Below are 23,767 nucleotides of genomic sequence, written 5' to 3'. Positions count from 1 at the left end.
GGAGGGGGTCTGTATTGCTCTGCCCAAGTTCGAAGAAGGCCTTTCTGAATGGAGCCCACTCTTGATCCAGTATTTAGAAATGCCGTTTTGCACTGAGGGCGCACACAGGAGAGGCGGTTATTATGAAAGGAAGGGGCCTCTGCCCTTGAGATCTGTTTATTTTGCAATTAACTAGGGGTAAGAGAGGCCCATTCTGAAACTTCTGCTTGGGGGCCTAAAATTTAAACGCCCACTGCTGCGTAGGTGCCCACAGAGTGCAAGAAATCCCAGTCTTCTAATCTAGCTCAAATCTAGCTTCAAAAAGAAAATACATATGTACGTTAAATTGCTGAAGGAAATTGAATCACCCCCCTCCCCAACTCAAAAATTTAAAAATATATAAATCAACTACACTAAAAAAGTTGAAGCTCTACAACATTGCACTCTGTTCTATGTTGGCTTAGAAGGAAGCTAGGTCCGGGAGGTTCAGAGACAGGCCGGGGAGTCCCAGCCTGTCAACGGGCACAGCTCCTCGGGAACAAAGCCTCCTGATGAGAAACGGGCAGGCCCTGAGAGCCACTCGCAAGTTTCTCTACCCACCCACTAAGCATGCCCCCTCATCGTTCTGCACCTTGGCGTCCTCACCTGGGAAGAGACAGCAGGGTATTGGGAGTCTAAAATGCCAACCCAGGTTATCCTTACCTGTCCAGAGACAACCCCCACATCCCCCCACCCAACATGCATGGCTCCCTAACACCTGCAGAAGAATCATCTGGACGGGCGTTGCTAACATCACAGATGCTGGATCTCCACTCGCCAAGTCTGCACCCTGAAAATCCCAGGACACAAGTCCGTCGATTGAGGTGCAGGCAGAAAGGACAGAACTTCCTTTTATAATTGGCTTTTCCTCATTCTTTCAACTTTACTATTGGTGTGTGTGTTTGTAGTGTACCTAATATATTAACACAATACTAAACGTATACAACTTATGAGTAAATAAATGTACATATGGGAGGGTTACTCAAAAAGGAGGTAGTATAATAAAAAATGTCTGAGGTCTCTGCACTAACCTGTGAGTTCCTGAGAGCTAGGGCCTGTGCCCCTCTTCCTCGCACTAACCACCATTTGCAGAATGAAAGCTGAATTCCACAGGCAGCTTTACAACGAACACCAAGATACTTTGGAATCAAATCATCTCAGCTGTTATTTAAAACATTTCCCAAAGTGTGTTTTGAGCAGGTGGTCTTTTGGAGACCACAATGGTCCCATGAAATGCTCACTGTAAAGGGCACACAGTTGGGGAATATTTGCAAATCCTGGCTCAGTCTTGGAGAGGCTATTAAATCAGGCTATTAGATGGGGAAAATAAGGATATTAAAGACTTTCTTAGAAGTCCTCCAGTCAAGAATCCCTTTTAACCTTGTTTATTCATTTCCTAAACTAATTAACCCACAGTTCCTTTTCCCACATTATTAACATTCCAGAAAACTAGTCTTCCTCAGAACCCTCTTTAGCAAACCCTGGTTTAGGCTGAAGGTCTCATATTTCTCTGTATCTGCAGCATCGGCAGCATTCATCACACCTGCCCGCAGATGTGTGTTTACTGAATGAATCCTTGGCTTTGCCCGCCCATCCTTTTCCAATAGTTGCTTTCAATAGGATTTTCAAAAATTGCATGTCAATAAGAGACAGAAACTGCAGCTGACTTATTCCCAAAGAAAAGCACAATCCTTCATTTCTCGTGGTCTCTTCTTAAAGGGGACCAACTCAAAAACTACAATCCATCACCCACCATTTCCAACAATTCAGCAAGGTGGTCTCTAAAAAACCAAGAGCTGCAGGGCCATTTTCAAGTTCACATGACACCCCCTCCTCTTTGCCCACCCACAGTCATTGGTTGTTGGCTTAAGAGTCCAAGCATCCTTTGCAATCTCCTGAAATGGAATTCCAAGATTTTCATCTTATGGTGAGAAGGTAGGAGGTCGTTATTTTCAGCAAGCTAAGTGGGAAGGCGAAGGGCAGATTTGGTTTGTTCACTGAGTGCAGATTTGGAATTCTGTGTTCCCAGAACGATGTCTAGACTTTCTGAGGAGTCACCTCTATAAATAGCATGGTTAGTTAACCAAGAAATATAACATGTCTTACTCCAAGCGCCACTCTGAAGCTAAATCAGGGTGGATTTTCGCATTGTGCCTTCAGATCCCACAAAGTAATCCATTTTTTAAAAAATCCCACAAAAAGTCCATTGTACCATCAAATTAAAAAAAAAATCCATTTTTAAGGAAGCAATGTCCTCACATCTCTAGTCTTTTAATATAATCAAGTGAACAGTTCTTTGCAGAAAATTGTTAGTTGAGATACTATTCCAATTACATTTTAGGGGAGGGGTCAAGAGGAAAGGCAGTTTCTTACCCATTTTAAGCAAATAAGACTCTGTAGTTCAGATGTCCTTCTGTTCCAATTGCACAATGGCCCTAAGCAAGAGGCCATGTTCTCTCCGAGCAGACTGATTCATGTATTGTGCCTTGCTTGAGGACTGTTTCCAGAGTTGGTATTCTCCCCAGAAAGAATCTAGTCTTAGATACATACATATCTCCATGCCCATATACATCCTTGAATGATGGCCCCAGCAGTGTTCTCTGAAGGTAGGACTGTCAGTGAATGTGAGTGCAGAACAGCTCAAGGAAAACAAAACCCTTAAGCACAATCTCACATCCAGAAGCTGGGAGTATTTGTTTACTGTGTAGCAGGCCTGAGGAGCTAGATAATCTGCAAGTTTGGGAATATTCAATAGGGCAACTTTGGGCATGGAATTCTATTGTTCTTTTTCATCAGGGAGTGTATGTCCCGTTTAGGAATAAAGCCTCTGCAGAGAAATGAGTGGGAGGGGAGAAAAAGGCCTTTTCTTGGCATTGGAAAGGTAGTACTGCCTGGCCATCTCAGGCTTAAGGACTGGAAGAAATTAGGGGCCTGTGATGACATCAATATAGAGAGAGAAGATTACAAATGTCGTGGAGGGATGATTGCTTCAGGAAGGCGTGACGACTTCTCTTGAAGGATGGCCCCAGCAATGTTCTCTGAAGGTAGGACTGTCAGTGAATGTGAGTGCAGAACAGCTCAAGGAAAACAAAACACTTAAGCACAATCTTTCAGAGTGAGAGGAATCGTGGCCTAATGATGATCAAATGTTACTTCTGGATCTGACAAGCAGCACAGCTGTGTGATGGCAAGAAGAGGATTCTGGCGAAGCCCAAAGCTGTGAGATCACTCTGCTTGTTGTTCCAACAGGAGAGAGAGCCTGGCCCAAAAGCACTGATGTGATCCAGGGATTTGCTTGGCACCCAGATACTAAGGCTACCTAAAAAGGAATCCACAGTGAACGCTGATCTTCAAGTAGGCTCTGCGACACGATTTCCATGTGGAGAGCCTGAAGCAAATGCATAGACTCCCCAGAGTCTTGCCTAATCTGAACCCCCAGGCTCTGAGAGATGTCCCAGGGTGGGGCCATTTTTCTTGTCTTCTCTGACTCCTTGACTCTAGTGGTCTTGGGAACATTGGATGTCCTCCCGACACCTGCCGTGTTAAAACTGGAACACACACATTCATTCTCACTACCTACCCACTATTGTCAAGACTAACAAAATAATCATAGCCAAGGGCTTTCCAAGTCCCAGGAGAACATCACCTTATGAATACCTGTTATTATTTCAAGAAAGGAATATGGAAGAACCAGAACACATGTAGCAGGGGAAAGCCTCTCTCTATAAGACAGGAAGGAAACAAAGTCAAATAGTTTTCTCAAGAGGAAACACAGAAATAGACAACAAAGAGGAGACGCGGAACACAAAGGAAGCAACAAAGAAAATGCGTCTGAGGGGGCATAAATCACCTTGCCTGCACCTCATTACTCTCAACTCATTCTGTTTGTTCATCTCTACAGCAACAGTGGGGTTGCCTGTAAACAAAGGATTAACATTTTACAAAGGAAAAAAAGGATGGCATGAGCTGCTTTTTATCCTTCACACCCACCTGTTTGACAAAACAGAGAAGAGTGCTGCTAGAAAAAAAGGGGAATGAAATGCCCCTCTGAAATATTTTTTAAAAGCAATTCATGTGGAAAGAAATCTGAGAATTTATCAAAGTCTGGAAAACAAACAACAACAACAACAACAACAACAAAACCCCAATCACCACTCCCCACTTCCCCATCCCTGCAAATCCCAAAATACTCAGCACATCAGGAGAAAGCCGAGGAGTCGGCAGCCACCGTGATTTGAAAGGCACAGTAATTTAAGGGTCAAAAACGGATTTCTCAAGGAAAAAAATCACTACCTTGAAATCATGGGGTCACATGCCCTGAAATTTAAAGGATTGTTCAAAAATATAATGGTTTTGGTTTTGGAGTTCAAAAAATTCAAGTGGAAGCTAACAAAGATCAAGCAAAGAAAAACTCCCAAAGCTGTGAAACCTTGCTACTTAAGATAATGACAGAAATTTATGACTGCTTCCTTCCCCGACAAAAAGGAGCACAATTAGAAGGCTGAAAAAACCAGGCTCTTTGTACTGGCATGCTACGCTTTGCTTATTCTATTACACATTGGTTGGGAGATAAGAATAAACAGGACAACACCCTGTCTAACCCCAAGAGGTGGGGGTGGAGAGGAAAACTGGTTACTTGTAACGTTCCTTCTTGGGCATGTATGTGCACACTGTTGATTCGCAAATTGAGGTACTTAAGAAAATTGTGCATGCAATAGTCAGGAACCAGTATAAACACTTAAAAGCCTTTTATTGCACAATCAAATCTTTTAAGAACAAGCCACGTATGATAGGGAGCTTTATAGTTTTCCTCCATTGTGGATGTGTTGAAGATATGGAAGTCATTGATGATGATTTCCCTAGTGGTACTTATTTATCAATCCTATTCTTGTTCAGTCTATAAAAAACTTAAAAAGTAAGATGAGCAAACACGTAAACACAGTCTCCCTGTGCTGCGTCAAGAAAAACCTTGTAAGGAATCTATCAGTAGCCACTGGGGGAAGGAGATGAGTCTTCATTCATCTCTATAAAGGAAGAGCTACAAGTCTGGGCACCAGAGGCTCTGATACCTCCAACAATGAGAAGTTCTGCTCAGGGACAGTAGCGGATAAGCCAAGTCTGGTTCTCACTAAGCCGGTAAAGGCATGATATGACACCTTTGGTCCCAAGAAAACCGAGAAAAGATTTGAACTCTCTTGCGACACTCTCCCCGTAAGCCCTGACGGCCTGGAACAATGGATGCCCATTCGACCTTGGCGATTTCTCAGTGACACTCCCTCGCTCTTCTTCACGGGAGTGCATATGGCTCAGACCCTTGAGGGCCCCTGAGGGACCACAGAACCTCCTGGCACCCAAGGTGGCTTTAAAAATGTGGTGATTCTAAATGTGATTCTAACAGCTCCTTGCCATCCAGCCACACTGGCCTTCTTTCTGCTCCTCCAACTCATTACAGTGTCCCCCCTTGAGGCTCTTGGATTTGAACTTCTTCTGCCTGGGCTGCTTTTCTACCAGATTGTCACAAGGTTGGCTCCTCCTATTTCTTTGGTCTCGTCACAAACGCCACCTCTTTAAAATAGACACGATGTCAACTGTCCCTTCAGCCATGCTATCACTTACTTGGTTTTATTTTCTTCATAGCACCTACCTTCATGTTTTGCTTTCATGTATGTTATTCATCTCCCCAACATGAGTGTCATGAGGAGAGAGATCTTATCATCTTGTTCGTCCTTGTAAACTCAGTATCTTAAATATTACTGGGCACAATCGCAGGTACTTAAAATTTTATTGGAAAGAGTGAAAAAATGAATAAATAAACAATGAACAAAACAACGACTATCTGGTTTAGAACCAGTGAAAAAAGACCAAAGCAGAATTTGTAGCCAAGTAATCAACCACAGTAGACTTTTTTTTTAACTTTTCCCAGTGGGACCAGTGGCAAAGCTACGTGTGAATGGAAGACCCGGGAAGCAAGCAATAGAGGACTCAGCTTTCTCATTCTGTGCCCTAAACCTAAAACCACTCTGAAATATTTGCAAGGAGATTCTTGAAATTCAAATAGAGTGGGGGAGCAGAGGGAGAAGATATCTGGATGTCAGCAAGGTAATTCTGCCAAACTAATTATGCCCCGTGACATGTAATTGTGCACTGCTGAAAGACAAATGGTGAAGCAAAGCATTTATTATAAACACACACAGAGGTGAGATTGAGGTGTTAATTTTTAAGCAAATGTCATAAATCTAGTCCCAGTATATTATTCCATTAACGTTATTATTATTTTAACAAAGAATATAAGTGTGATGATGAACTCCTTTCATGTATTTCTCAATACCTAGAAAATTAGGCTCACAAAGCAACCCTAGCAGAGACTCCTGAGAAAATCGGGGGCACAGTGAAAATGGCAGGGCACTAATTATGCCAACACCATGACAGCCGTTCTGTAAGTTGGAGATTCATCTGAAATGCATTCATATCTTACTATAGACATCATGTTATTCAATCCAAGAAACAAATACTCCATAGTTCCTGATACAACAGATGCAGCCTTTTTAAGGCAGCGAAAATTAAACAACAACAGAAAACTCAGAGTCACTAAACAAGAAACGTATAGGAACAGAACTGTCAATAGACTGTTTTAAAGGCAAACTAGTAAATTTTTTCAGAATCAGAATAGAAGGAAAGCATCTCTCTCCTGGAAGGGTGATTCAGGGGGATTAACAGGCAACAGCTCCTGTTATATTAAAAGGCAACACAAATAATGAAATGCTCTAATGATAAATGTTCTAGTTACAACATTTGAAAAGCATCCCAAACTCTCAAATATTGCTTATGTATTATTTACCTTCTTTTGAATTGTTTTGGTGTTATCATACATTCAAGTTGGACAGATGTGTTTTTCCCCTCATTGAAATACCAGAATCAGGCTCAAAAACAGAATCAGAGGAGAGAATTTTAAGCTTCTACAGGCAAACTACAATATGCAATATTTAAAATACAGTGAAATCATTATGGCTATCTTCAAAAACAAGAGTATTTAAGATGGTTATTAATAATTCACTCATTTTGATTCACATGGGAATATTTAATGTCATTTACGAAAAAAAATACTAAAACGGCATTCATTCTGGTTAAGACTAATCACTAAAAGAAGTTGAGAGGTATGGAACTTATGATCATGCAAACATGTTTATAAAATGTGGACTTGGAAAAAGAGCCATTTAATTTACCAAGAAATCCTTTGATCTTGTGGGGGATTACAACTAACAGGACAATGGCAAGTTTCGGGGTGGAGATTTTTTTCAATGGCTCCTAGCTTTGGGTTTTCCCTATTCCTGTTCGTAGTACAAAGCCGACCTACAAGACTGTGGTTTTTGTTCCAGACTTACTTTCCGGAACCCCAAGCAAAGCCTTCCCCATAAATAAAGTGGCAGGGCCCCAGCAGTCCGTCATAAACTCCACTCTGCTGCATGTGGCTCAAGGTGTGCAGATCCCAATAGTCAAGCCAAGCAAGTGGAATCAATTTAAGGCAGGGTTAGGAAAAATAGCCTCTGACTCCCCACCCCCACTCCTGCCCCCCCGCCCCCCCCAGCAGTAGAAAGTACCACCATCCCCCTTCTACAGCTCAAATACAGGGAATAGTAACTAAGCCCAAGAAAGCATCTAGACTAAGACAGACTTATTTCCACAGCCTAAAAAAGAAAGAAAGAAAGAAAAACTTGAGGGGGAAATATATATATATATTTGACAACCAACCAACAGATTTTTAAATGTACGGTTCTCCTGTTTTTGAGCATAAAAGCAGTCTTGTTGCTGCTAAGTTATTATCACCATTACTTTTTTTTTTTTTTTTTTTGACATTTGTGCCCAGTACCATTTGGCCTCAGGGTACTTCGGCTTACTCTAAAAATACAGAGTTAAGCATGTTTAAATCATTTTAAATGTCTCAAAAAGCAGCAAACACACAGCCTACCTGCCTGGGCATGCAGCCTTGAAAAGAGTTGTTTATAGAATGGCCAGCAGGTCAACAAATTCTGGTTTTGGCAGACAGATGTCAGGAAGGAGTTACAGAAAATAAAGCCCTCTGTATGAAAAATACTCTACTTTTGGTTCCCTCAGGTCAGTGCTTGTAACTGTTAGCAAACATGCCCTGAAAAACTACAACTCTCATAAAGTGCTTAAAACTCCCAAATCAACACGGCCCCTCAAAATTATGTACAAATGAGAAACATTTAATAAACAACTCCTTCTTCACCAATAATTCTGCTTAAATCAAGTCCAGCAGACTCATCAAAGGAACAAAAGAAGTCCCATTGTTAAGACAAATTCTATATATAGCCGTCCAAGACAATTATATGATGTATGTAACCAAATGTATGTAATTATCCCAGTTTCTACATTCCCATTATCTTCATAAATATAAGATAAAAATCAGTCTAAATGACTTTCTCAGACCTCCTCAAGGATTAAGGCTAGCCAGCCAGCTTTTTAAAAGTATACCTATGTCGTAAAGATCAAAAGCAAATGTTCTGGTCAGTTCTTTTGTACTCATGGGTTTTACTAAGAATGTGTGCAGTTTTCAGGGAAAACACCACAAATGACAGCTGTTCAAAAGCATGGAAATTAATTGGCAGCAGGAATTTCCTTGACTAATGGGAAAAACTTTAAGTCACATATCTAGAGGAGCTTATTTTTCCCATCCTTAGTCATGCATATTCACTGTTATGATTAAAATTTTCAAACAGTAAGATAACCAAGTAAAATCCTGAGTATATTCCCCATCTTTTCTCAGTGAAACTGAGAAAAGCTATCCATTATTGAATGAACAATGGCATTCATGAATGGATTTCAGGTGTAAATAAATAATATACAGCGAAAGGGTTTCATTTGTGGGCCTTGATTTTCAACAGGAACTAAACTGAGGAAACAATCAGAATAATGCATTTACTGCATTAAAAAAAAGAGAGAAGGGCAAGCCGTGGTGGCTCACCAAGCAGAGTTCTTGCCTGCTATGCCAGAGACCCGGGTTCAATTCCCGGTGCCTGCTCATACAAAAAGAAAAAAAAAGAGAGAAGACAAGTGACTGCCCACCACTCTCTTTCCACACTAAGCCATCTGCTTTGAGCCGTTTCTCACAACAGTGGTGATGGATTTACACTGATCCACCCACAGTCTCTCTGACAAGAGGCTCTTGTGACCAATGGCGCGAATGGACAACAGCTGGTGGGGATTAGGTGAGCAGCCTGTGGCCCTGGGACCAAACCGTGTTTTCCTGCCTAGAGCCTGAAGCCCCGACCTTGAGCCCATTGTCACTGTGCACGAACCACCTAAGCTAACCAGCCACAGACCATCTACCGTCCAACATCCATGCCTCTGGGGGCACAACATGTTCTCCAATCCTAGCAATGATGTGAGCTTTGTATTTTCAAGGCAGTCTGAATGGAGCCCATGACACCCAATGGCTCATGCACAGTACAGTCTACACCTAAAGGTCTCTCAGAGAGGCAGTGGGTGATGGCCAGGCATGGACGACCATCACTCTTCCATCTTTATATCACATGGTGGCTCTGGCAGAGCTCAGGGGAAGCAAAAAATAGTCCAAGAATTATCAAAGCATGTTCTCCAAATGCCAGAACTGAACAACGTACCTGGCCATCCCCAGGCTTGGAAAGTTGGCAGGGACGATGAGGACATCCAGCCTGGAGAACGGGTGTGTTCCCAGGATGGAATGTGCTGCTGAGAGGCAGGGAGAAATCAGCGGCAGGAGGGTCTCTTGGCAGATGCCCGTGAGGCACTCCGGAGCAAAGATGCGGCAAGAAATGATCTCCTGGGTGGTGGCAGAAGCGTCCTGGAAGCGACAGGGGTAGTCCATGTGACCACAAGGGCCAGCACACCTGGGAGTAAGAGATATAAACAGATGCACTTTATGGTAAATCGTGGTTATTTTTCTTGCCAAGGAGCTGAGGAACTCTCAATAAAGACCTTGATAACCTCTAGGAGACAGTGCTTCATATGGCTCACAAGAAAAGACTGTTCATTTGTATTCTTGGCTCGTTTGTCTCCGTACAGCAGTAAAAAATTCCAAGTTGAGATAATTATTGATGTGCCTGAATTGAATGAATAGCTTCAATCCAAGCTAAATGAAAGTAGTAAAGCCTTGTTGTAGAATAGGCAGGGGAAAAGAACCCAACACTCAAAACAACAAAGCAACTCCACAGCAAAATAAAAACAATTTCTATCCCAGGGTGATATGTGTTGTCAAATATCACCCTGGGAAAAAAAAAATCTCCAAATCAGTGGACAATTCCAATCTCAGAAAAAAAGGGATGGTACTGCTCAATTAAAGATTACATTCAGGAATTTCCTAGAATAAAAGACGTGGACTCAAATAGAACAATTAACCAAATAACACTACAGGTTCCAACTTTTCAGAAGAACAACAACACAAACCATTTTACTGAAAAATAATCTAGCTGCTTTTTACAAAGGCCATCGAAAGTTGCGCCAGTAGGGAATACAGAACACTTTTGATACGAATTTTTCCTCCATCCACTTTCAATACAAATTTCACAGAGCCAACCTTTTAAGGAAACAGATCAGAGTCCAGGCGTACCATCTGACCACTGCCAGTTATTCCATCAAAGGCAGAGCTGAGAAAAAAATTCCTATAACTTGACTCATATGCCTCAAGAGAACTTATCTATCCAAATAAACCGAGATCAAAGGGAACACTCTATTTTTTCACCTGTTATTCAAGCACATTGGAAAGTCCCTCTAATTTTAAATTATGAAGCACAATTCTAACTATAGGTGCTTATTAAATTCACAGTGAATACTGGAAAACCTGAAAATACTGGTATGTCCCAATGTGTAGACTGCAACCAAAATCCCACTCCACATTTACGAAGTCCCTTTCACTCATCCAAGCCCAGCTCTCAAGAGATCCACACAGCTAATGTAAATAAGCCTCACCCACTGCCACAGGACAGAGAGAACTCTGCTTCCAGCACCAATGACCTTTCCCCACAGTTGAGGGCAATAAAAATGACTGCAGACCTATAAGAACTTCAGCCAGGATAAGGTGCAAAGAAGAATATAATTATTGACACTGAAATCTAGCCCGACTACCTAGGCTGATAAACTTGCTTTCTGGAGAGAGCAAGGAAAAGTCCCTGTTTGTTGGTAAACATTTAACTTTAAGGGCTCTGTATGTCCACCTAATGACAAGTACTGTGTTTGTGGATCACTTCAACCAAACAAAAAAAGCCATTTATTAAATTAACCACCACAATATTTTTCCTGAAGTATTTACATAGGTATATGTTGCACCATTATAATTTAAGCTTATGTACCCTCTCTTGAAAAGCTTTCAGAAACATGTTAAATAATGGAGAAACTGGAGGTGTAGAGTCATCTGTAAGGACACAGTTGGGGCATGCATTTAAATTCTATCTACCAAAGCACAATTCTGCCAAGATGCATTCCATTCACCTATCCAGAAAGACACCATGGGGCGAGATTAATTCTTGCAGCCAACACCAAAGGTCAGAGAACAAATTGAAGTAGCCAGAGATGCACCAAAAAAGCCAATTTGTTCAAGGGGAAAAGGTGGGTTAAATTATCGCTGGACATAAATGGCACTAGTCCAATTGTGTGAATTGGTACTATTTTTATAATGAAAACATGGAGAAAATGCAGAACTTTATGGCCATCAAGCTAAGGGCAAGTGAGCCCAGTAAGGCTCCTAGAGAAAATGGAAGAGGGACTAAGGAAGCCACACACAGGGTCTGAAGTGGAAACTAGGAAACCTGGGTCTCTCACTGGCTGTTAGTGTGATCTGAGGCAAACCACTCAGGGTTGGGGCTCTTTTCCTGACTATAACTTGGTCTCGTAAGAGTGGCTGCTGGGGGAGGAGAGGAATTTACTGGAAAGGGGTGCAAAGGGACTTTAGGGGGCAATGGAACATTCTTGATCTCATTGAGAGCATACACAATTGTCAAAAACTTGTCAAGCCAAACCCTTAAGATCTGTGCATCCTGTTGTATGATAATCATACAAACAACAAACAAAATCCTAAAATGGTTTTAAGGTTTCTTCTGGCACGGATTCTATGACAACCCATCATGTGAGCCCCTCTTCACACAACAGTCATGTTCCTGAAGAGTTATGGGAATACTGTATTTTTTAAAATCATGAGTAGTCTTTCAAAGATTCGGGATCAACTCAAAGATGCTTTATCTTCCTTTCAGACTAATCTTCAGTTAATCTCTGTGGATGTGCCTGCTCTTATATACCCCCAATATCGTCAACAAATCAAGCCTTTTTAAATAGCTATACCCCTAATGCCCACGCTCATCATTAAACATTTTTTACAATGAAGACTAGTAATAATTATTAATTAGCATTAATTATTGATTAATAATCTATAATACTAATGATGATAGTAATTTAAAAACAATAACTCCTACCACTACAACTACTACTCACACTTATTGAGCATTTACAAGCATTCCTGAATACTCTATGTTCAATTTCCCAATTAATCCACACAGCACCCCTGTGGAATAAGAACTATTCACTTTCACCACATCACGAGTCATCATAAGCTCCTCCCTCCTGACCTTCCTTCCCCATTTACTGCATGATGCTTCTTGAATAAACTTGGATACTGGATTTTTCTAGAAGCTGAACTTAGCTGCTCTTTGGTACACTGGCTTCCTGCTCTTCCTGGTCAATACTGCCCATTAACATTGCTTAAGAATTGGCAGGACCAGTGAAACACACATCAGGCTGCTTAATGGTGGGAACCAGGCCACTGGCTGGACAATGACCTCTTGTAACATTGCTGGGCTGAGATTATTTTGTGAGGTGCCTTTCAAGGAGTTAAGAGTGACCGTGTTATACTCAGAATCACAAGACTGCAAACTGCCTCGAGAAGTTCTCCTTCTGCCATTCTCTAATTTCAACACTGGACCATATTGAAACCACCTGACACAAATGCTTCCCTGCCATAGGTTGGAAAGGAATCACTAGAAGAATGCACGCCCTGTTTTCACAACCCCTTCCATGGCTCTAACTGGCTTAAATGACTAAATATTTCCTCCATTCTTGCTCTACTCAAGGCACCCAGCAGACCCTAACTTTGAGGAGTTTACAGTTTGGCTGGGAGACAAAATATTCTAGTAACTGCAAGGACACAATAAATGTTTATACAATTAACATATTTTAACAAGCAGAATAGATGCTTGGTTACCCTAAAAATCACAAGCGTTCAAAATGTCACTACCAGCTCCTGTAGTAGTGACACAATATTTATGTTAATGTAGCATCTAAAAGGTAGATGCATTTTATTATGACATTCATTTGTTACAAGCAAAATGGGGATATGTGCAATAAGAGATGTAAAGTCAAAATACCGAGGGGGAAAAAGGGCCAAAGAAATTGAATCAAGCCAGGAAGCTCTGGAAAGTCTTCTTTAATAGCAAAGGGCATACTGGAAGTGGATCTTGGAAATAAGAGTATTTTTTGTTTCCCTATGATTTACCATATTAGTTTGTTAGGGTTGTCATAAATAAAGTACTACAAACTGGGTGACTTAAAACAATAAAAATTTATTGTCTCATAGTTCTGGAGGCTAGAAGTCTAAATCAAGTTTTGCAGGGCCACATTCCCTCTGAAATTCTAGAGAAAAATTCTTCCTTGCCTCTTCCAGAGTCTGCTAGTGACCAGCAATCCTTGGCATCCCATGGTTTGTAGCAGCATTAATTCCAGTCTCAACCTCTGTCTTCGCATGGCCTTCTCCCTATGCACCTCTGTTTCTGTGCCTCACTCCCCCTTCTATAAGGACACCAGTCAGACTGGATTAAGGGCTTATCCTACTCCACTATGATCCATCTTAACTAATAACATCGGCAAAGACCCTATTTCCAAATAAGATCAAATTCAGAGGTATTGGAGGTTAGGACTTCAACATATGTTTGGGGGGGACACACTTCAACCCATCACATTTAAGATATCATTCTTTCTTTTCTAGACTTTCAAAGGGATGGAAACAAGGCCTCATCTTCTAAGGTCTACAAAGCAACTTTTCATATACTTTAAAACCATAAAGAAGACCTCTTCTCCCACCAAGTCTTCTCTTCTTCCAAATGAATAAGCTCAACGTCTTCTTCATCATGCTGATTTTTCATGCCTTTAATCATTTTTGCTGAGTTCCTCTGGAATTTATCCAAGTTTCCATGCCGTGCTTAAACCTTATGGTCCCAGAGTGCAGACTATGCTCTGACAAAGGTCTTGAGAAGCTAAATATAATACAAAGATTCCCCTGTGGTTAGAGAAGGCTATGCTGCAGGCTAATAAAATTAAGAAACTTTGGACAGCTTATCTAAGGGCCTTTTAACAAATATATTTACTAAAATGATCACCCAGAAAGTGGGCTGGAGAGCGTGTGGAACCGGAGCTGAAAGTGGGAATGTTCTTTCTATAATTTAGCCCACATGAGCAGTGATCAAAAGTTCAGTGACCGATTCTTTGGCCAAATTTCTGGGACCCAGATGAACACTTTAGGCAAATGAAAGCCTGTGGTATATGAGGCCCCTGTAAAAGTTATATGTACGTGAACTGAACTGGTGGTTGTAGAAAGGTTTGAAGCAAAAAGGGGGTTGGGGAAGGCAAGGGGGACCAGATGTGAATATAACCAAAAACACCACTGCAGTTGGCACTTAAGAGCACCTTTGTTGGCAAACTTAGCATGGAGCCAGAGATTAAATGAACAAAAACACAAACCACCCTCTGATGACTGAAGACAGCACACATGAAGCATGCAGCTTGGGCAGGATTAAGCAAATGTAAGCTATTATTTTATCAGCAGTACATTTCTGATAGACAAGCACATTGATAAATGAAGGGAAAACTTAGTCATAGCATATTAGACATGGAAGGGTGTGGGAGGAACTCTCTTCCCCAGGCCTCATGTCTCCGTAGAATAGTGCCCTTGACCTCATTCCCCAACATACCTGCTTGGCTCACCACTCCAGGGTTTTCTCTTTTTGAATCTGCTTGCCCACAGAGGGGGATTTCTGGCCTGCTCTCTGCCACATGTTGGGCAGGCTGCCCAGCTGGGTTGAAAACTGGGAGGGCAATGTTGTTTAATGGCGCATTAGAAAGTGCCCCCAAGACTGTGTGCCTAGGCATGCCCTCCAGTCCAACCTCTGTCAATAATCAAATCATTATTTTTATATCCTTCTGTCTTTTTCTCAATTGGTTCTTAACTCAGGAGGAAAAGAGAGGGATAGTGCTTAGACCTTTCCCTAAACTCCAGCAGGAATTTTAGACATCATGTCTTTCCAGAATCCCTGTGTGATCTGGCCAAAGCCTCTTTCCTTCAGAATTATGGATGAAAAAAACTGAAAGGCCATTTTGGTTGTTTCTGGGCAAGAAAGAAAACACATACAAAATGGTTGCTGCCCAGCTCCCCGAACCTGTATCACTTGGGAATATGGCTAAAAGGACAAAACAGCAAATTTCAGTGTTTGTCTTGGCCCAGCCTTCCTAAGACACACGACTGGCACATCTCCCCTAGGAATCACTCACTCCTAAGGCGTTAGGAGGAAGCAGAATGCTCCTTTACCAGGGAGAATTTAGAACCCCTGACTAAGGTTCCATTGCTCAGATAGGGAAAGTGTGGCCTTGCCCTGAGAAACAGATGCAACCAGTAAGGATGGCACCTCCAGGCTCAAAGAAGTGCTCTTCACTTCTGCTTGCTGTCCCAACATGACATGCTCCAATTTAACTGTGGCTCAAACCCAGCAGCAACTCTCCAGGTGGGAGGGTAGATCAGACTCCAGGTGAGTCAGGGGTGTCGTGCACAATTTTAAAAGCACACAGGTGAGAATCTGAAACACCTCTTTAGGGGGTGAATCCAGATATTGCTGCCCTGTAGGTATGTGAATGTGAACAAGTTTCCTGTTTGAGCCGCAATAGCACCATTTATATCAGGGGGGAAATAAAACCTACTTGGCTTACAGGCTTGTACTCAGGACTAACTGAAAGGACGTTTAGATCAAGACTTTCCCTGACTTCAAACATCCAGTGGCTTCTGTATCAATTCAGGATAAGCTTGGATGTGCTGTAGTAACAAACAACCCAATGTTTCAGCAGCTTAATATACTCAGTTTATTTCTTGCTAATACCAAGTCCACTGAGGATCCAAATGACTCTCCAGGACACTTGTCCTCCTCCCTAAGAGAGGCAGGCTGCCCACTCTTGCAACGTGAGGCCTACTCCATGATCTCAGTAGTGGGAGAACAGAGTGCCAGAGGGTCTGACACTGCAACTAAATGTTCCGTGTAAAAGTACCATGCATCACTTCTGCCCATAACTCTCTTTTTGACTTGGGAGTGATAAATCCAATTATCAATCTAGGATTTTCTATGTAGCCCAGGGAAGACCATCCAAAATAGGCAAGTTACCTAGAAAGAAGTGGAAACAAAATACAGGCAATAAGAAAAGCCTGTTCTAAGAGAAATCACATACATCACCACCTACTATGGTCACTGCAGTAAGAGTTAAAGCAACATGGAAAAATAAAACCAACACTGAAGGAATTTTCACTAAGAACCTATCTTCGGTGGTTTTCAAGGATGAATTAACCTTCTGTACCATTATTACTCTAAGCTTTCTCCACCAGAAGGCACTGACTCAGTAACTTTCTATAAATAGGAAAAATGACTCAGTTGAGCTGGGTGTAAAAGTCCCAGAAATGAAGCACGATGCAACACAATTTCAGTGCACTTTTGTGTCTCCCAAGTGCATTCCCTTACTTGCTCTTTTGGATCTCCAAGCTAGAATCTGGGCAACCTGCAAATGACTATCCAATAACCTCTTCTAATTTAAAAAAAAATCAACTTGATTTTTTCTGATCACTTCTGAAAAAGAAAAAAAAAATGCTCAAGTTAACAGAGCCCTGTGCCTGCAGAAGTCCCTAATGCCAATGGCCTTGTGAAAGAATTGGTGGGTACTGTGTCCCTAAAGTGGTTGCAGTTGCAATGCTAATAGCAGTCACTGGAGCCAGAAATAGCCGAGCAGCCTGCAAGAAATCTCTTTTGATTATTTATGGTTTCAACAAAATAAGAACTGAAAGCTAAAGTTAAAAAGGGGGGTGGGGATGGGCGGGCAGATGAATCTGAGGATCCCTCTAACTAAACAAAACACAGGCAAAAATATTTCACCTGACTTCACAGAGGATTTCCTATATATACTTATTTTCTTCTCCCCTTCTTTCTGTATAAGCAATATAGCCGCCTTTCTGCCTCTCGACTTTCTTTCCTTCCGAGTAGGGCCCTTCCTGCTTTGATTAATCATATTTTGGTTTAGTTTCTCAGCAGGGATGACTCACATTCCCAGTGCTTGGAAGAAATGCATCATACGGCCTCCCTCAAGTGTTTGTTTTTCAGCAAGTTCCCCAACACAAACCTGAAGGTGGCCTCAGAAGCTGGGAACACTCTCTCTGCTGCTGGATCATTTGGTGAGCAAGACTGTGGCTTCATTTCTGCCCATGCTCCCACTGCAATTGTGAAGGTGGAGGCCGGCATTGGCATAGTGACATAGTAATGCCAGCTTGAGTACCCTACAAACCAAAGGAGAAAAGGCATCGTGAGAACAGTGCATGGTTCTGGACCTTTCTCTGTTTTTCTTCTTTTTAGGCACTGGAAGAGCTGGTGTGATAAGCTGGTGGGAGCCAGTGTGTGGAGGTCACTCCCATCAATGGAAAGGGCATTATTCTAGGACTCAGCAAAAGCGCTGGAGGGATGCTGTTTTCAGGGCAACCACGGAGGTTTGGGTCTCTTCCAGGGCTTGAAGCCCTTGAAGCCCTTCAAGTGAAGCTATAAATAGAGGTGGTGGCTGAGGTGGTCACACAGCTGCAAACACAGAGGAGCACAGGTTATACACTCCCATAGAGGCAAGAATGTGTCTTATTCCTACTTATTGCCTGGCATAAAAAAAAATGCTCCACTGATGTCTGCTGAATGAATAAGTAAATAAATGAATGATCACTTCTGAGCTATAACTACTCTCTTTTGTCTAAACTCAAGTCAAGTCGATCTAAAATGGATATAGTAGAAAACACAAGAAACTAAGGAAGGGAGGCACCTGGGTTTTAGTCTCAATTCGGAAACCAGTTAGCTATGAAAGTTCAGATCTTACCCCCTGTCTTTTTTATCTGTTAATGTATTGGACTGGTCCCCCATTCCTCATTCAGCAGATGAAAAACAGGCCTAGAGAGATACACTGGAGCCAAGGACTCCCACCTGGTTTGCAACAGGCTTGGATCACAGCCCAGGTCTCCCCACTTAGTCCAATTGTTACAGAAGGCTTTCTTATCAAAGAGAGGAATGATTGACACTACACTTCCCTCAATTCTAATATGGAACTTAAAAAAAAAATACTAATGTTTCTGAAATCTGAATGTGTTGTACAATCTGATTTAATATAGTGGCAATTTTTTTCTTTCTGAGAATCTATCAATTAATGGTGTGTCTTAAGGGGAACTGATACCCCCTTAGTTACAAGGAGTATATTCTCCACTCCTCGTGTTCCCACAGGGAGGAACTTCCATTAAGCACCCCTGGCCTCTCCTTCAGTCCCCTTACTAATTCCTTAGCAGGAGATAGTCTTCTCTTGCTTTAAGTTTTAGAGGGTTCAATGTCCATGGAGTGGCCTGTGGTAGTCCAATTTTATCGGTGAGCAGATAAGATATCAAATTCAGGATCAAAATATTAACATGTCCGTATTGGCCAGCAGACCTAACACAACATTTTTCAAAGTGCTTTACCAATAAAAATCAATAATAAAGGTTGGATTTTGATCTCCATATGCTTGGCTCCTTTGTCGGTCTCAACTAATTCTGAACTCAGGAAAGTAAGAAGCCATTAATTATTGATCCCCTGAAACTTTACCATCTTAGAGTCAAAGAAATACATGATGAAACTCCTCTAATGAACAACAAAATCTTAAATAGAAAACAAAGACTTAAACTTACGGAAAAAGAAAATATGCTATGTAGCAAAAAAAGGCTGGAAGTCATTAGAGGAAGATAGAAGAGTATGCTCAGGGTTGCAAAAGCAATTCTCTGTACACTGCTTATAAGTTTCTTCCTGCTTCTGGAATCTGAATGGCAACTATTATTATCACTCTTTGTAGATGACTAAGAAAATGACTAAGGCATGCTTCTCTTTAAAGAGATGATTAAAATCCAGTGGTTTCAATATTAAAAAGGTAGAAGCAACCTAAATGTTCATCAACAGATGAATATTTAAACAAATTGTGGTATATTCATACAATGGAATATTACTCGGCCCTAAAAAGGAATGGAATTCTGATATATGCAACAACATGACAGAACCTTGAAAGCATTATGCAGAGTGAAATAAGACACAAAAGGACAAATGTTATATGATTCCACTTACATGAAATATTGAGACTAGGCAAGTTTCTGGAAACAGAAAGATTAGAAGTTCCCAGGGGACAGAGGATGGGGGATTCGGAAGTCCTTGCTTAATAGGTACAGAATTTATGTTTCAGGTGATGAAAATGTGATGGTAATGGATAGTGGTGATGTACAAGATTATAAATGTAATTGATGCTACTGAAAGTACACTTAAGAATGGTTAAAATGACAAAATTTTTGTATAAGACATATGTTATCATAATTTCTAAAAATGGTACAAAAGAGTGATGAAAAGAAGAGTCCTCTGGCTTTAGGCTCTGTGAGAACCTTCAGGAGAAATGGAAAATGTCCAAGCCTGGCCCCACTCCTGCTGCTATGACTGCCCACCATTGGCCAAGGTGCCTGGAGATGTCTCTGAGTTTCCTCTGCTGCTTGACTGCACTCCCTGCTCTCAGCCTCCCTCTCACTTCCCATCAATGGTTGATTGTGCAGAGGCACAGGGAGGAGAACACCACACGAAGACTGAGGCAGTGTAGTGATTTAGCTGCAAGACAAGGGGCTCCAAGGATCGCTGGCAACCACCAGAAGCTAGGAGTTAGGATTGGAAAAGATTTGCCCTCAATGCCTCTAGAAGGAATGAACCTTATCAACACCTTGATTTTGAATTTCTAGACTTCAGAGAGTGAGAGAATAGATTTTAATGGATTTAAAACACACACACACACACACACACACACACACACACACACATACATACACACAATCCGGTGATGGTGGAGCCAAGTTAGCGTCTACTGGGCTTAAAGGAAAGCCATGGATTTAAAGAGAATCGCCGCTCTGACCCCACATCAGTAAGGAAAGGGAAAGGACAGTTACAGAGGTCTTGATAAAGGCATGACATGGATATGACATGACATGGCGTTACTGTGCCCTTCTTCCTCACTCTTCTTCCTTTCCATAACTCCCTCTTTCTCTGCAGCCTGATGTCTCCTGTAGCTGCTCAGGGAAGAATTTCTGTCTGGGCTGGACAACACTGTGAGAGCTGGCACAGTGGAGATGAAAGAGGGAAGAGGTTGTAGGTGAGGAATTAAATCTTTTGAAAGCCATTGGTTTAAAAAGAAAAGTAGCAAATAACCAAATTCTCTTAAGCAAAGGGCTGTGGCCTGTTCATTCTTTCTCTGGAGTATGTTTTAGAGTGCTTACCACGGGCCCTTGGATTTTGCTCTTAAAATATTCGGACCCTTGGGAGGTCAATAAATAAATTTTACCTGAAGCTTTCAGGTAAAAATGGAAAAATGAATGCTTGAGGCTACCTTTGCTTCTTTCCAAAACCCCATTAAAGGATAGTAAAAGGATTTTTTTAAGCATGAAACAAAAAGAACAGGAAGAATAAAATAGGAGACAATAGCTACAAGATTTTGGAAGCTAGAACCCAGATGGCAGAGAGACAAATAACACAGAAGACCTGAATCTAAGTTAGCAATGGGAAACACAAAAAGCAGCTCACTTGACAGCTTAAAAGTCCCAAAAGGCTCTGGGGTGGAGGAAATACCAATTTGAGCAAAGCTGGCTAAATATCTGTCTAAGAAGAGGTCAGATCCCTAAGGGCTTCCCGATTCAACATACCGGGGACTGTTGTCCAACCCCCACACATCCTGCCAAGTAATGGGGGTTTTACTTTTTAAAGAGAATAGAAGAGAGGGCCTCTGGTCTGGGAAGACTGGCACAGTGGAAGGCAAATGAATGAGATTAGATGAACACAGGCATATTGGGAGCTGAGACCCCCCAGCCGTCTTCCGTTATTTGGTCCCTAGAATGTCGACAGCCAAGCCTTCATCCTCCAGAGAGGAGATGGAAGGAAACTGACAAGTCCAAGAGAAGACATCCACAGATTCTAACATTGGAGGTTTCCTGTGATACATCTGGGATGAAGCTCAAGTAGACAAGCCTCCCATATGCACCCAGAACTTCTAGTCAGCATTTTAGTCCCTTACTTCTAAATGAGTGCCGACAAACCAAGGACCTCCAGACATCTTTAGAAAGCCCCTAACAAGAAACTGAGAAACTTAAACAAACAGAAACAAGGAACCTGGAGGACAGTGATTACACAAGGAGAAAAAAAAACTTTCAGAAGAAACCAAACACACAGTGAGAATGAAGAGAATTTATTGCAGACCTGTAATAAATACAGCATACTATTTAAAAGGAGCACTCAAAAATAAAGAAAATTTAAAACATAACAGAAGAAAAGAAGAACCCAATAAAAGGGATGGAAATTTCCCAGAAAGTAGAAGCAAAAAAAAAGACAAAAGGATGAGGGGAGAAGGGAAAAATAAAAGACTAATTCAGTATCTTTTCATACCTACTAGAATGGCTACTGTTTAAAAAATGGGAAATAACAAGTGTTCGGATGAGAAGAATAGGAGCACTCCCTTACTGTTAGTGGGAATGCAAAATGACGCAGCCACTGTGGAAAAAAGCCTGCTGATCCCTCAGAAAGTTCAGTACAGAATTACCATATGGCCCAGCAATCCCATTTCTAGTTAGATACCCAAAAGAATCGAAACAGATTCTTGCACACCAATGTTCATAGCTGCACTAATTACATCAGCCAAAAGGTGGAAACAAGCTGGACTCATTAGCGTTCCCTAGGGAAACAGAAGCAACAGAGGTATCTGTAAACATACGAGATTTTTATAAGAATGTCTCACATGACTGCAGGGATACACATATTCAAATTCTGTAGGGCAGGCTACAAGTTGGGAACTCTGATGAACGTTTTGGGTGAATTTCCCAGGAAGCTGGCTAGGTGAAGTAGAGATGGAAATTCTCTCTTCTCACTGCTGAAATAATCCCTTCTTCTCTTAAAGCCTTCAACTGATTGGATGAGACTTCTCTCCAGCTGTAGATGCAGTCAGCGTACTGATGATTAAGTCCATGAAATGTCCTTACAGCAACAATCAGGCCATTGCTTGTTTGACAAAACATCTGGACATCATAACTTGGCCAAGTTGACACATGAACCACCACAAAACTCCAACCCTTGTCAACTTGACAGCTATGCACATCTCCTTAAACCATACTTAATCTCTAAATAAAAACAATAATAGTCATATTAACAGTACTCAACTGTCCTGATTACAATCAGAAGTGCACTAACTCCCCCCAGAACAGGGTGTAAATTCTTAGGTAATATTCATGCTTATACTTGGTAACCTATAACTTAAATACTACGACATGAATTTAATACAACTTATATCATCGAATAAGGGGATAAGATAGGAAAAAAAGATATTTGCTTTATGACATATACAAACATACCCATAACAAAACAAGGAAGAAATATTCATAACCATTGCAGTCTTCATTTCTGTAACTGATCATGTGGCCTGAGCTGGTATTTATAACTGCTTTCTTCCACTACCCATTCCATATTCCCTTTACTCTCAGCAAATATCTCAGCTGGCCGTGGTTCTTTGCATGGTGATGGACCAAAACCTTCAATCCTGAAGTTTCTGGGCCATTGATAGTCCTGCCTGAATTGCCTTGTTGCAGTTGACTTAAATCACAGGGCATGGTAGAACTAAAAGATGCCCTAAGGGATCTCCTGTATTTCATTATAACTCCTCTTTACCTCCATTGTGTAGCTGCAGTCTGATTTCCCCTTGATAGTCAGGATCAATCACCCCAGCCAGTATAGTAATTCCCTTCTTTGTCTCTTGATTCAGAGGTGTTAAGAGTCCAAGTGGTCAGATGGCAGTCAACTTCCAGTTCAATGGAATCACTGTTGTGTCTCCTTTTGGAACTAAAACCCATAGACCAACAAAGCTGAAGGTTACAGGGACAGGAAGCAAAAATTTTTCTAGTAGATCACTAAAGGTAATAGTGAGTGGTGCCTCTCCCATTTCCATGCCTTGACTCCTGACCCATGAATCCTGGCCACCATAGAGTGTATGCTGATTTAGAGCATACACTAACTCCTGGAGAACACTGTCCCAGCCCTGCAAGGTCCTGCTACCTAACTGGTGCCATAATTGAATCTTTCAAAAGGCCATTCCACCATTCTATCAATCCAGCTGCTTCAGGACGATGGGAACACAGGAAGACCAGAACATTCCATAAGCGTATGTCCATTCCTGCATTTCATTTGCTGTGAAGTGGGTTCCTTGATCAGAAGCAATGCTATGTGGAATACCACAATGGTGGATAAGGCATTCTGTAAGTACCCAGCTGGTAGTTTTACAGAAGCACTGTGTACAGGGAAGACAAATTCATATCCAGAGTTTGTGTCCATTCCAGTTAGAACAA

The 23,767-nt window shown here is 41.6% G+C and overlaps 1 protein-coding gene and 1 long non-coding RNA gene across 45 annotated transcripts in view; one reads left to right on the top strand and one right to left on the bottom strand.

Moving 5' to 3' along the window:
• The window catches only part of AOPEP (aminopeptidase O (putative)), a 489,538-nt gene that overhangs the window by 387,446 nt on the left and 78,325 nt on the right, over positions 1-23,767 (bottom strand). For all 44 annotated transcript variants that reach the window (XR_013170613.1, XR_013170612.1, XR_013170616.1 and 41 more), the window contains 2 exons: positions 17,485-17,638; positions 9,660-9,905 (listed from right to left, as the gene is read on the bottom strand). Coding sequence is in view for 15 of the 44 variants with exons in the window: in XM_077148679.1 (XP_077004794.1) it covers positions 9,660-9,905; positions 17,485-17,638 (400 nt within the window). In the remaining 29 variants the exon portion in view is untranslated. The remainder of the gene's footprint in view (positions 1-9,659; positions 9,906-17,484; positions 17,639-23,767) is intronic.
• On the top strand, positions 15,686-18,068 carry LOC143673768 (uncharacterized). Its single transcript, XR_013170626.1, has 3 exons — positions 15,686-15,857; positions 17,386-17,536; positions 17,715-18,068. It is a non-coding gene; the product is annotated as an uncharacterized LOC143673768 (long non-coding RNA).

This window comes from Tamandua tetradactyla, chromosome 2, assembly GCF_023851605.1.
Source record: "Tamandua tetradactyla isolate mTamTet1 chromosome 2, mTamTet1.pri, whole genome shotgun sequence".
In the NCBI taxonomy this organism is placed as follows: Eukaryota; Metazoa; Chordata; class Mammalia; order Pilosa; family Myrmecophagidae; genus Tamandua; species Tamandua tetradactyla.
The sequence above is the reverse complement of the archived record's forward strand: the minus strand, read 5'-3'. Positions and strand labels throughout refer to the sequence as shown.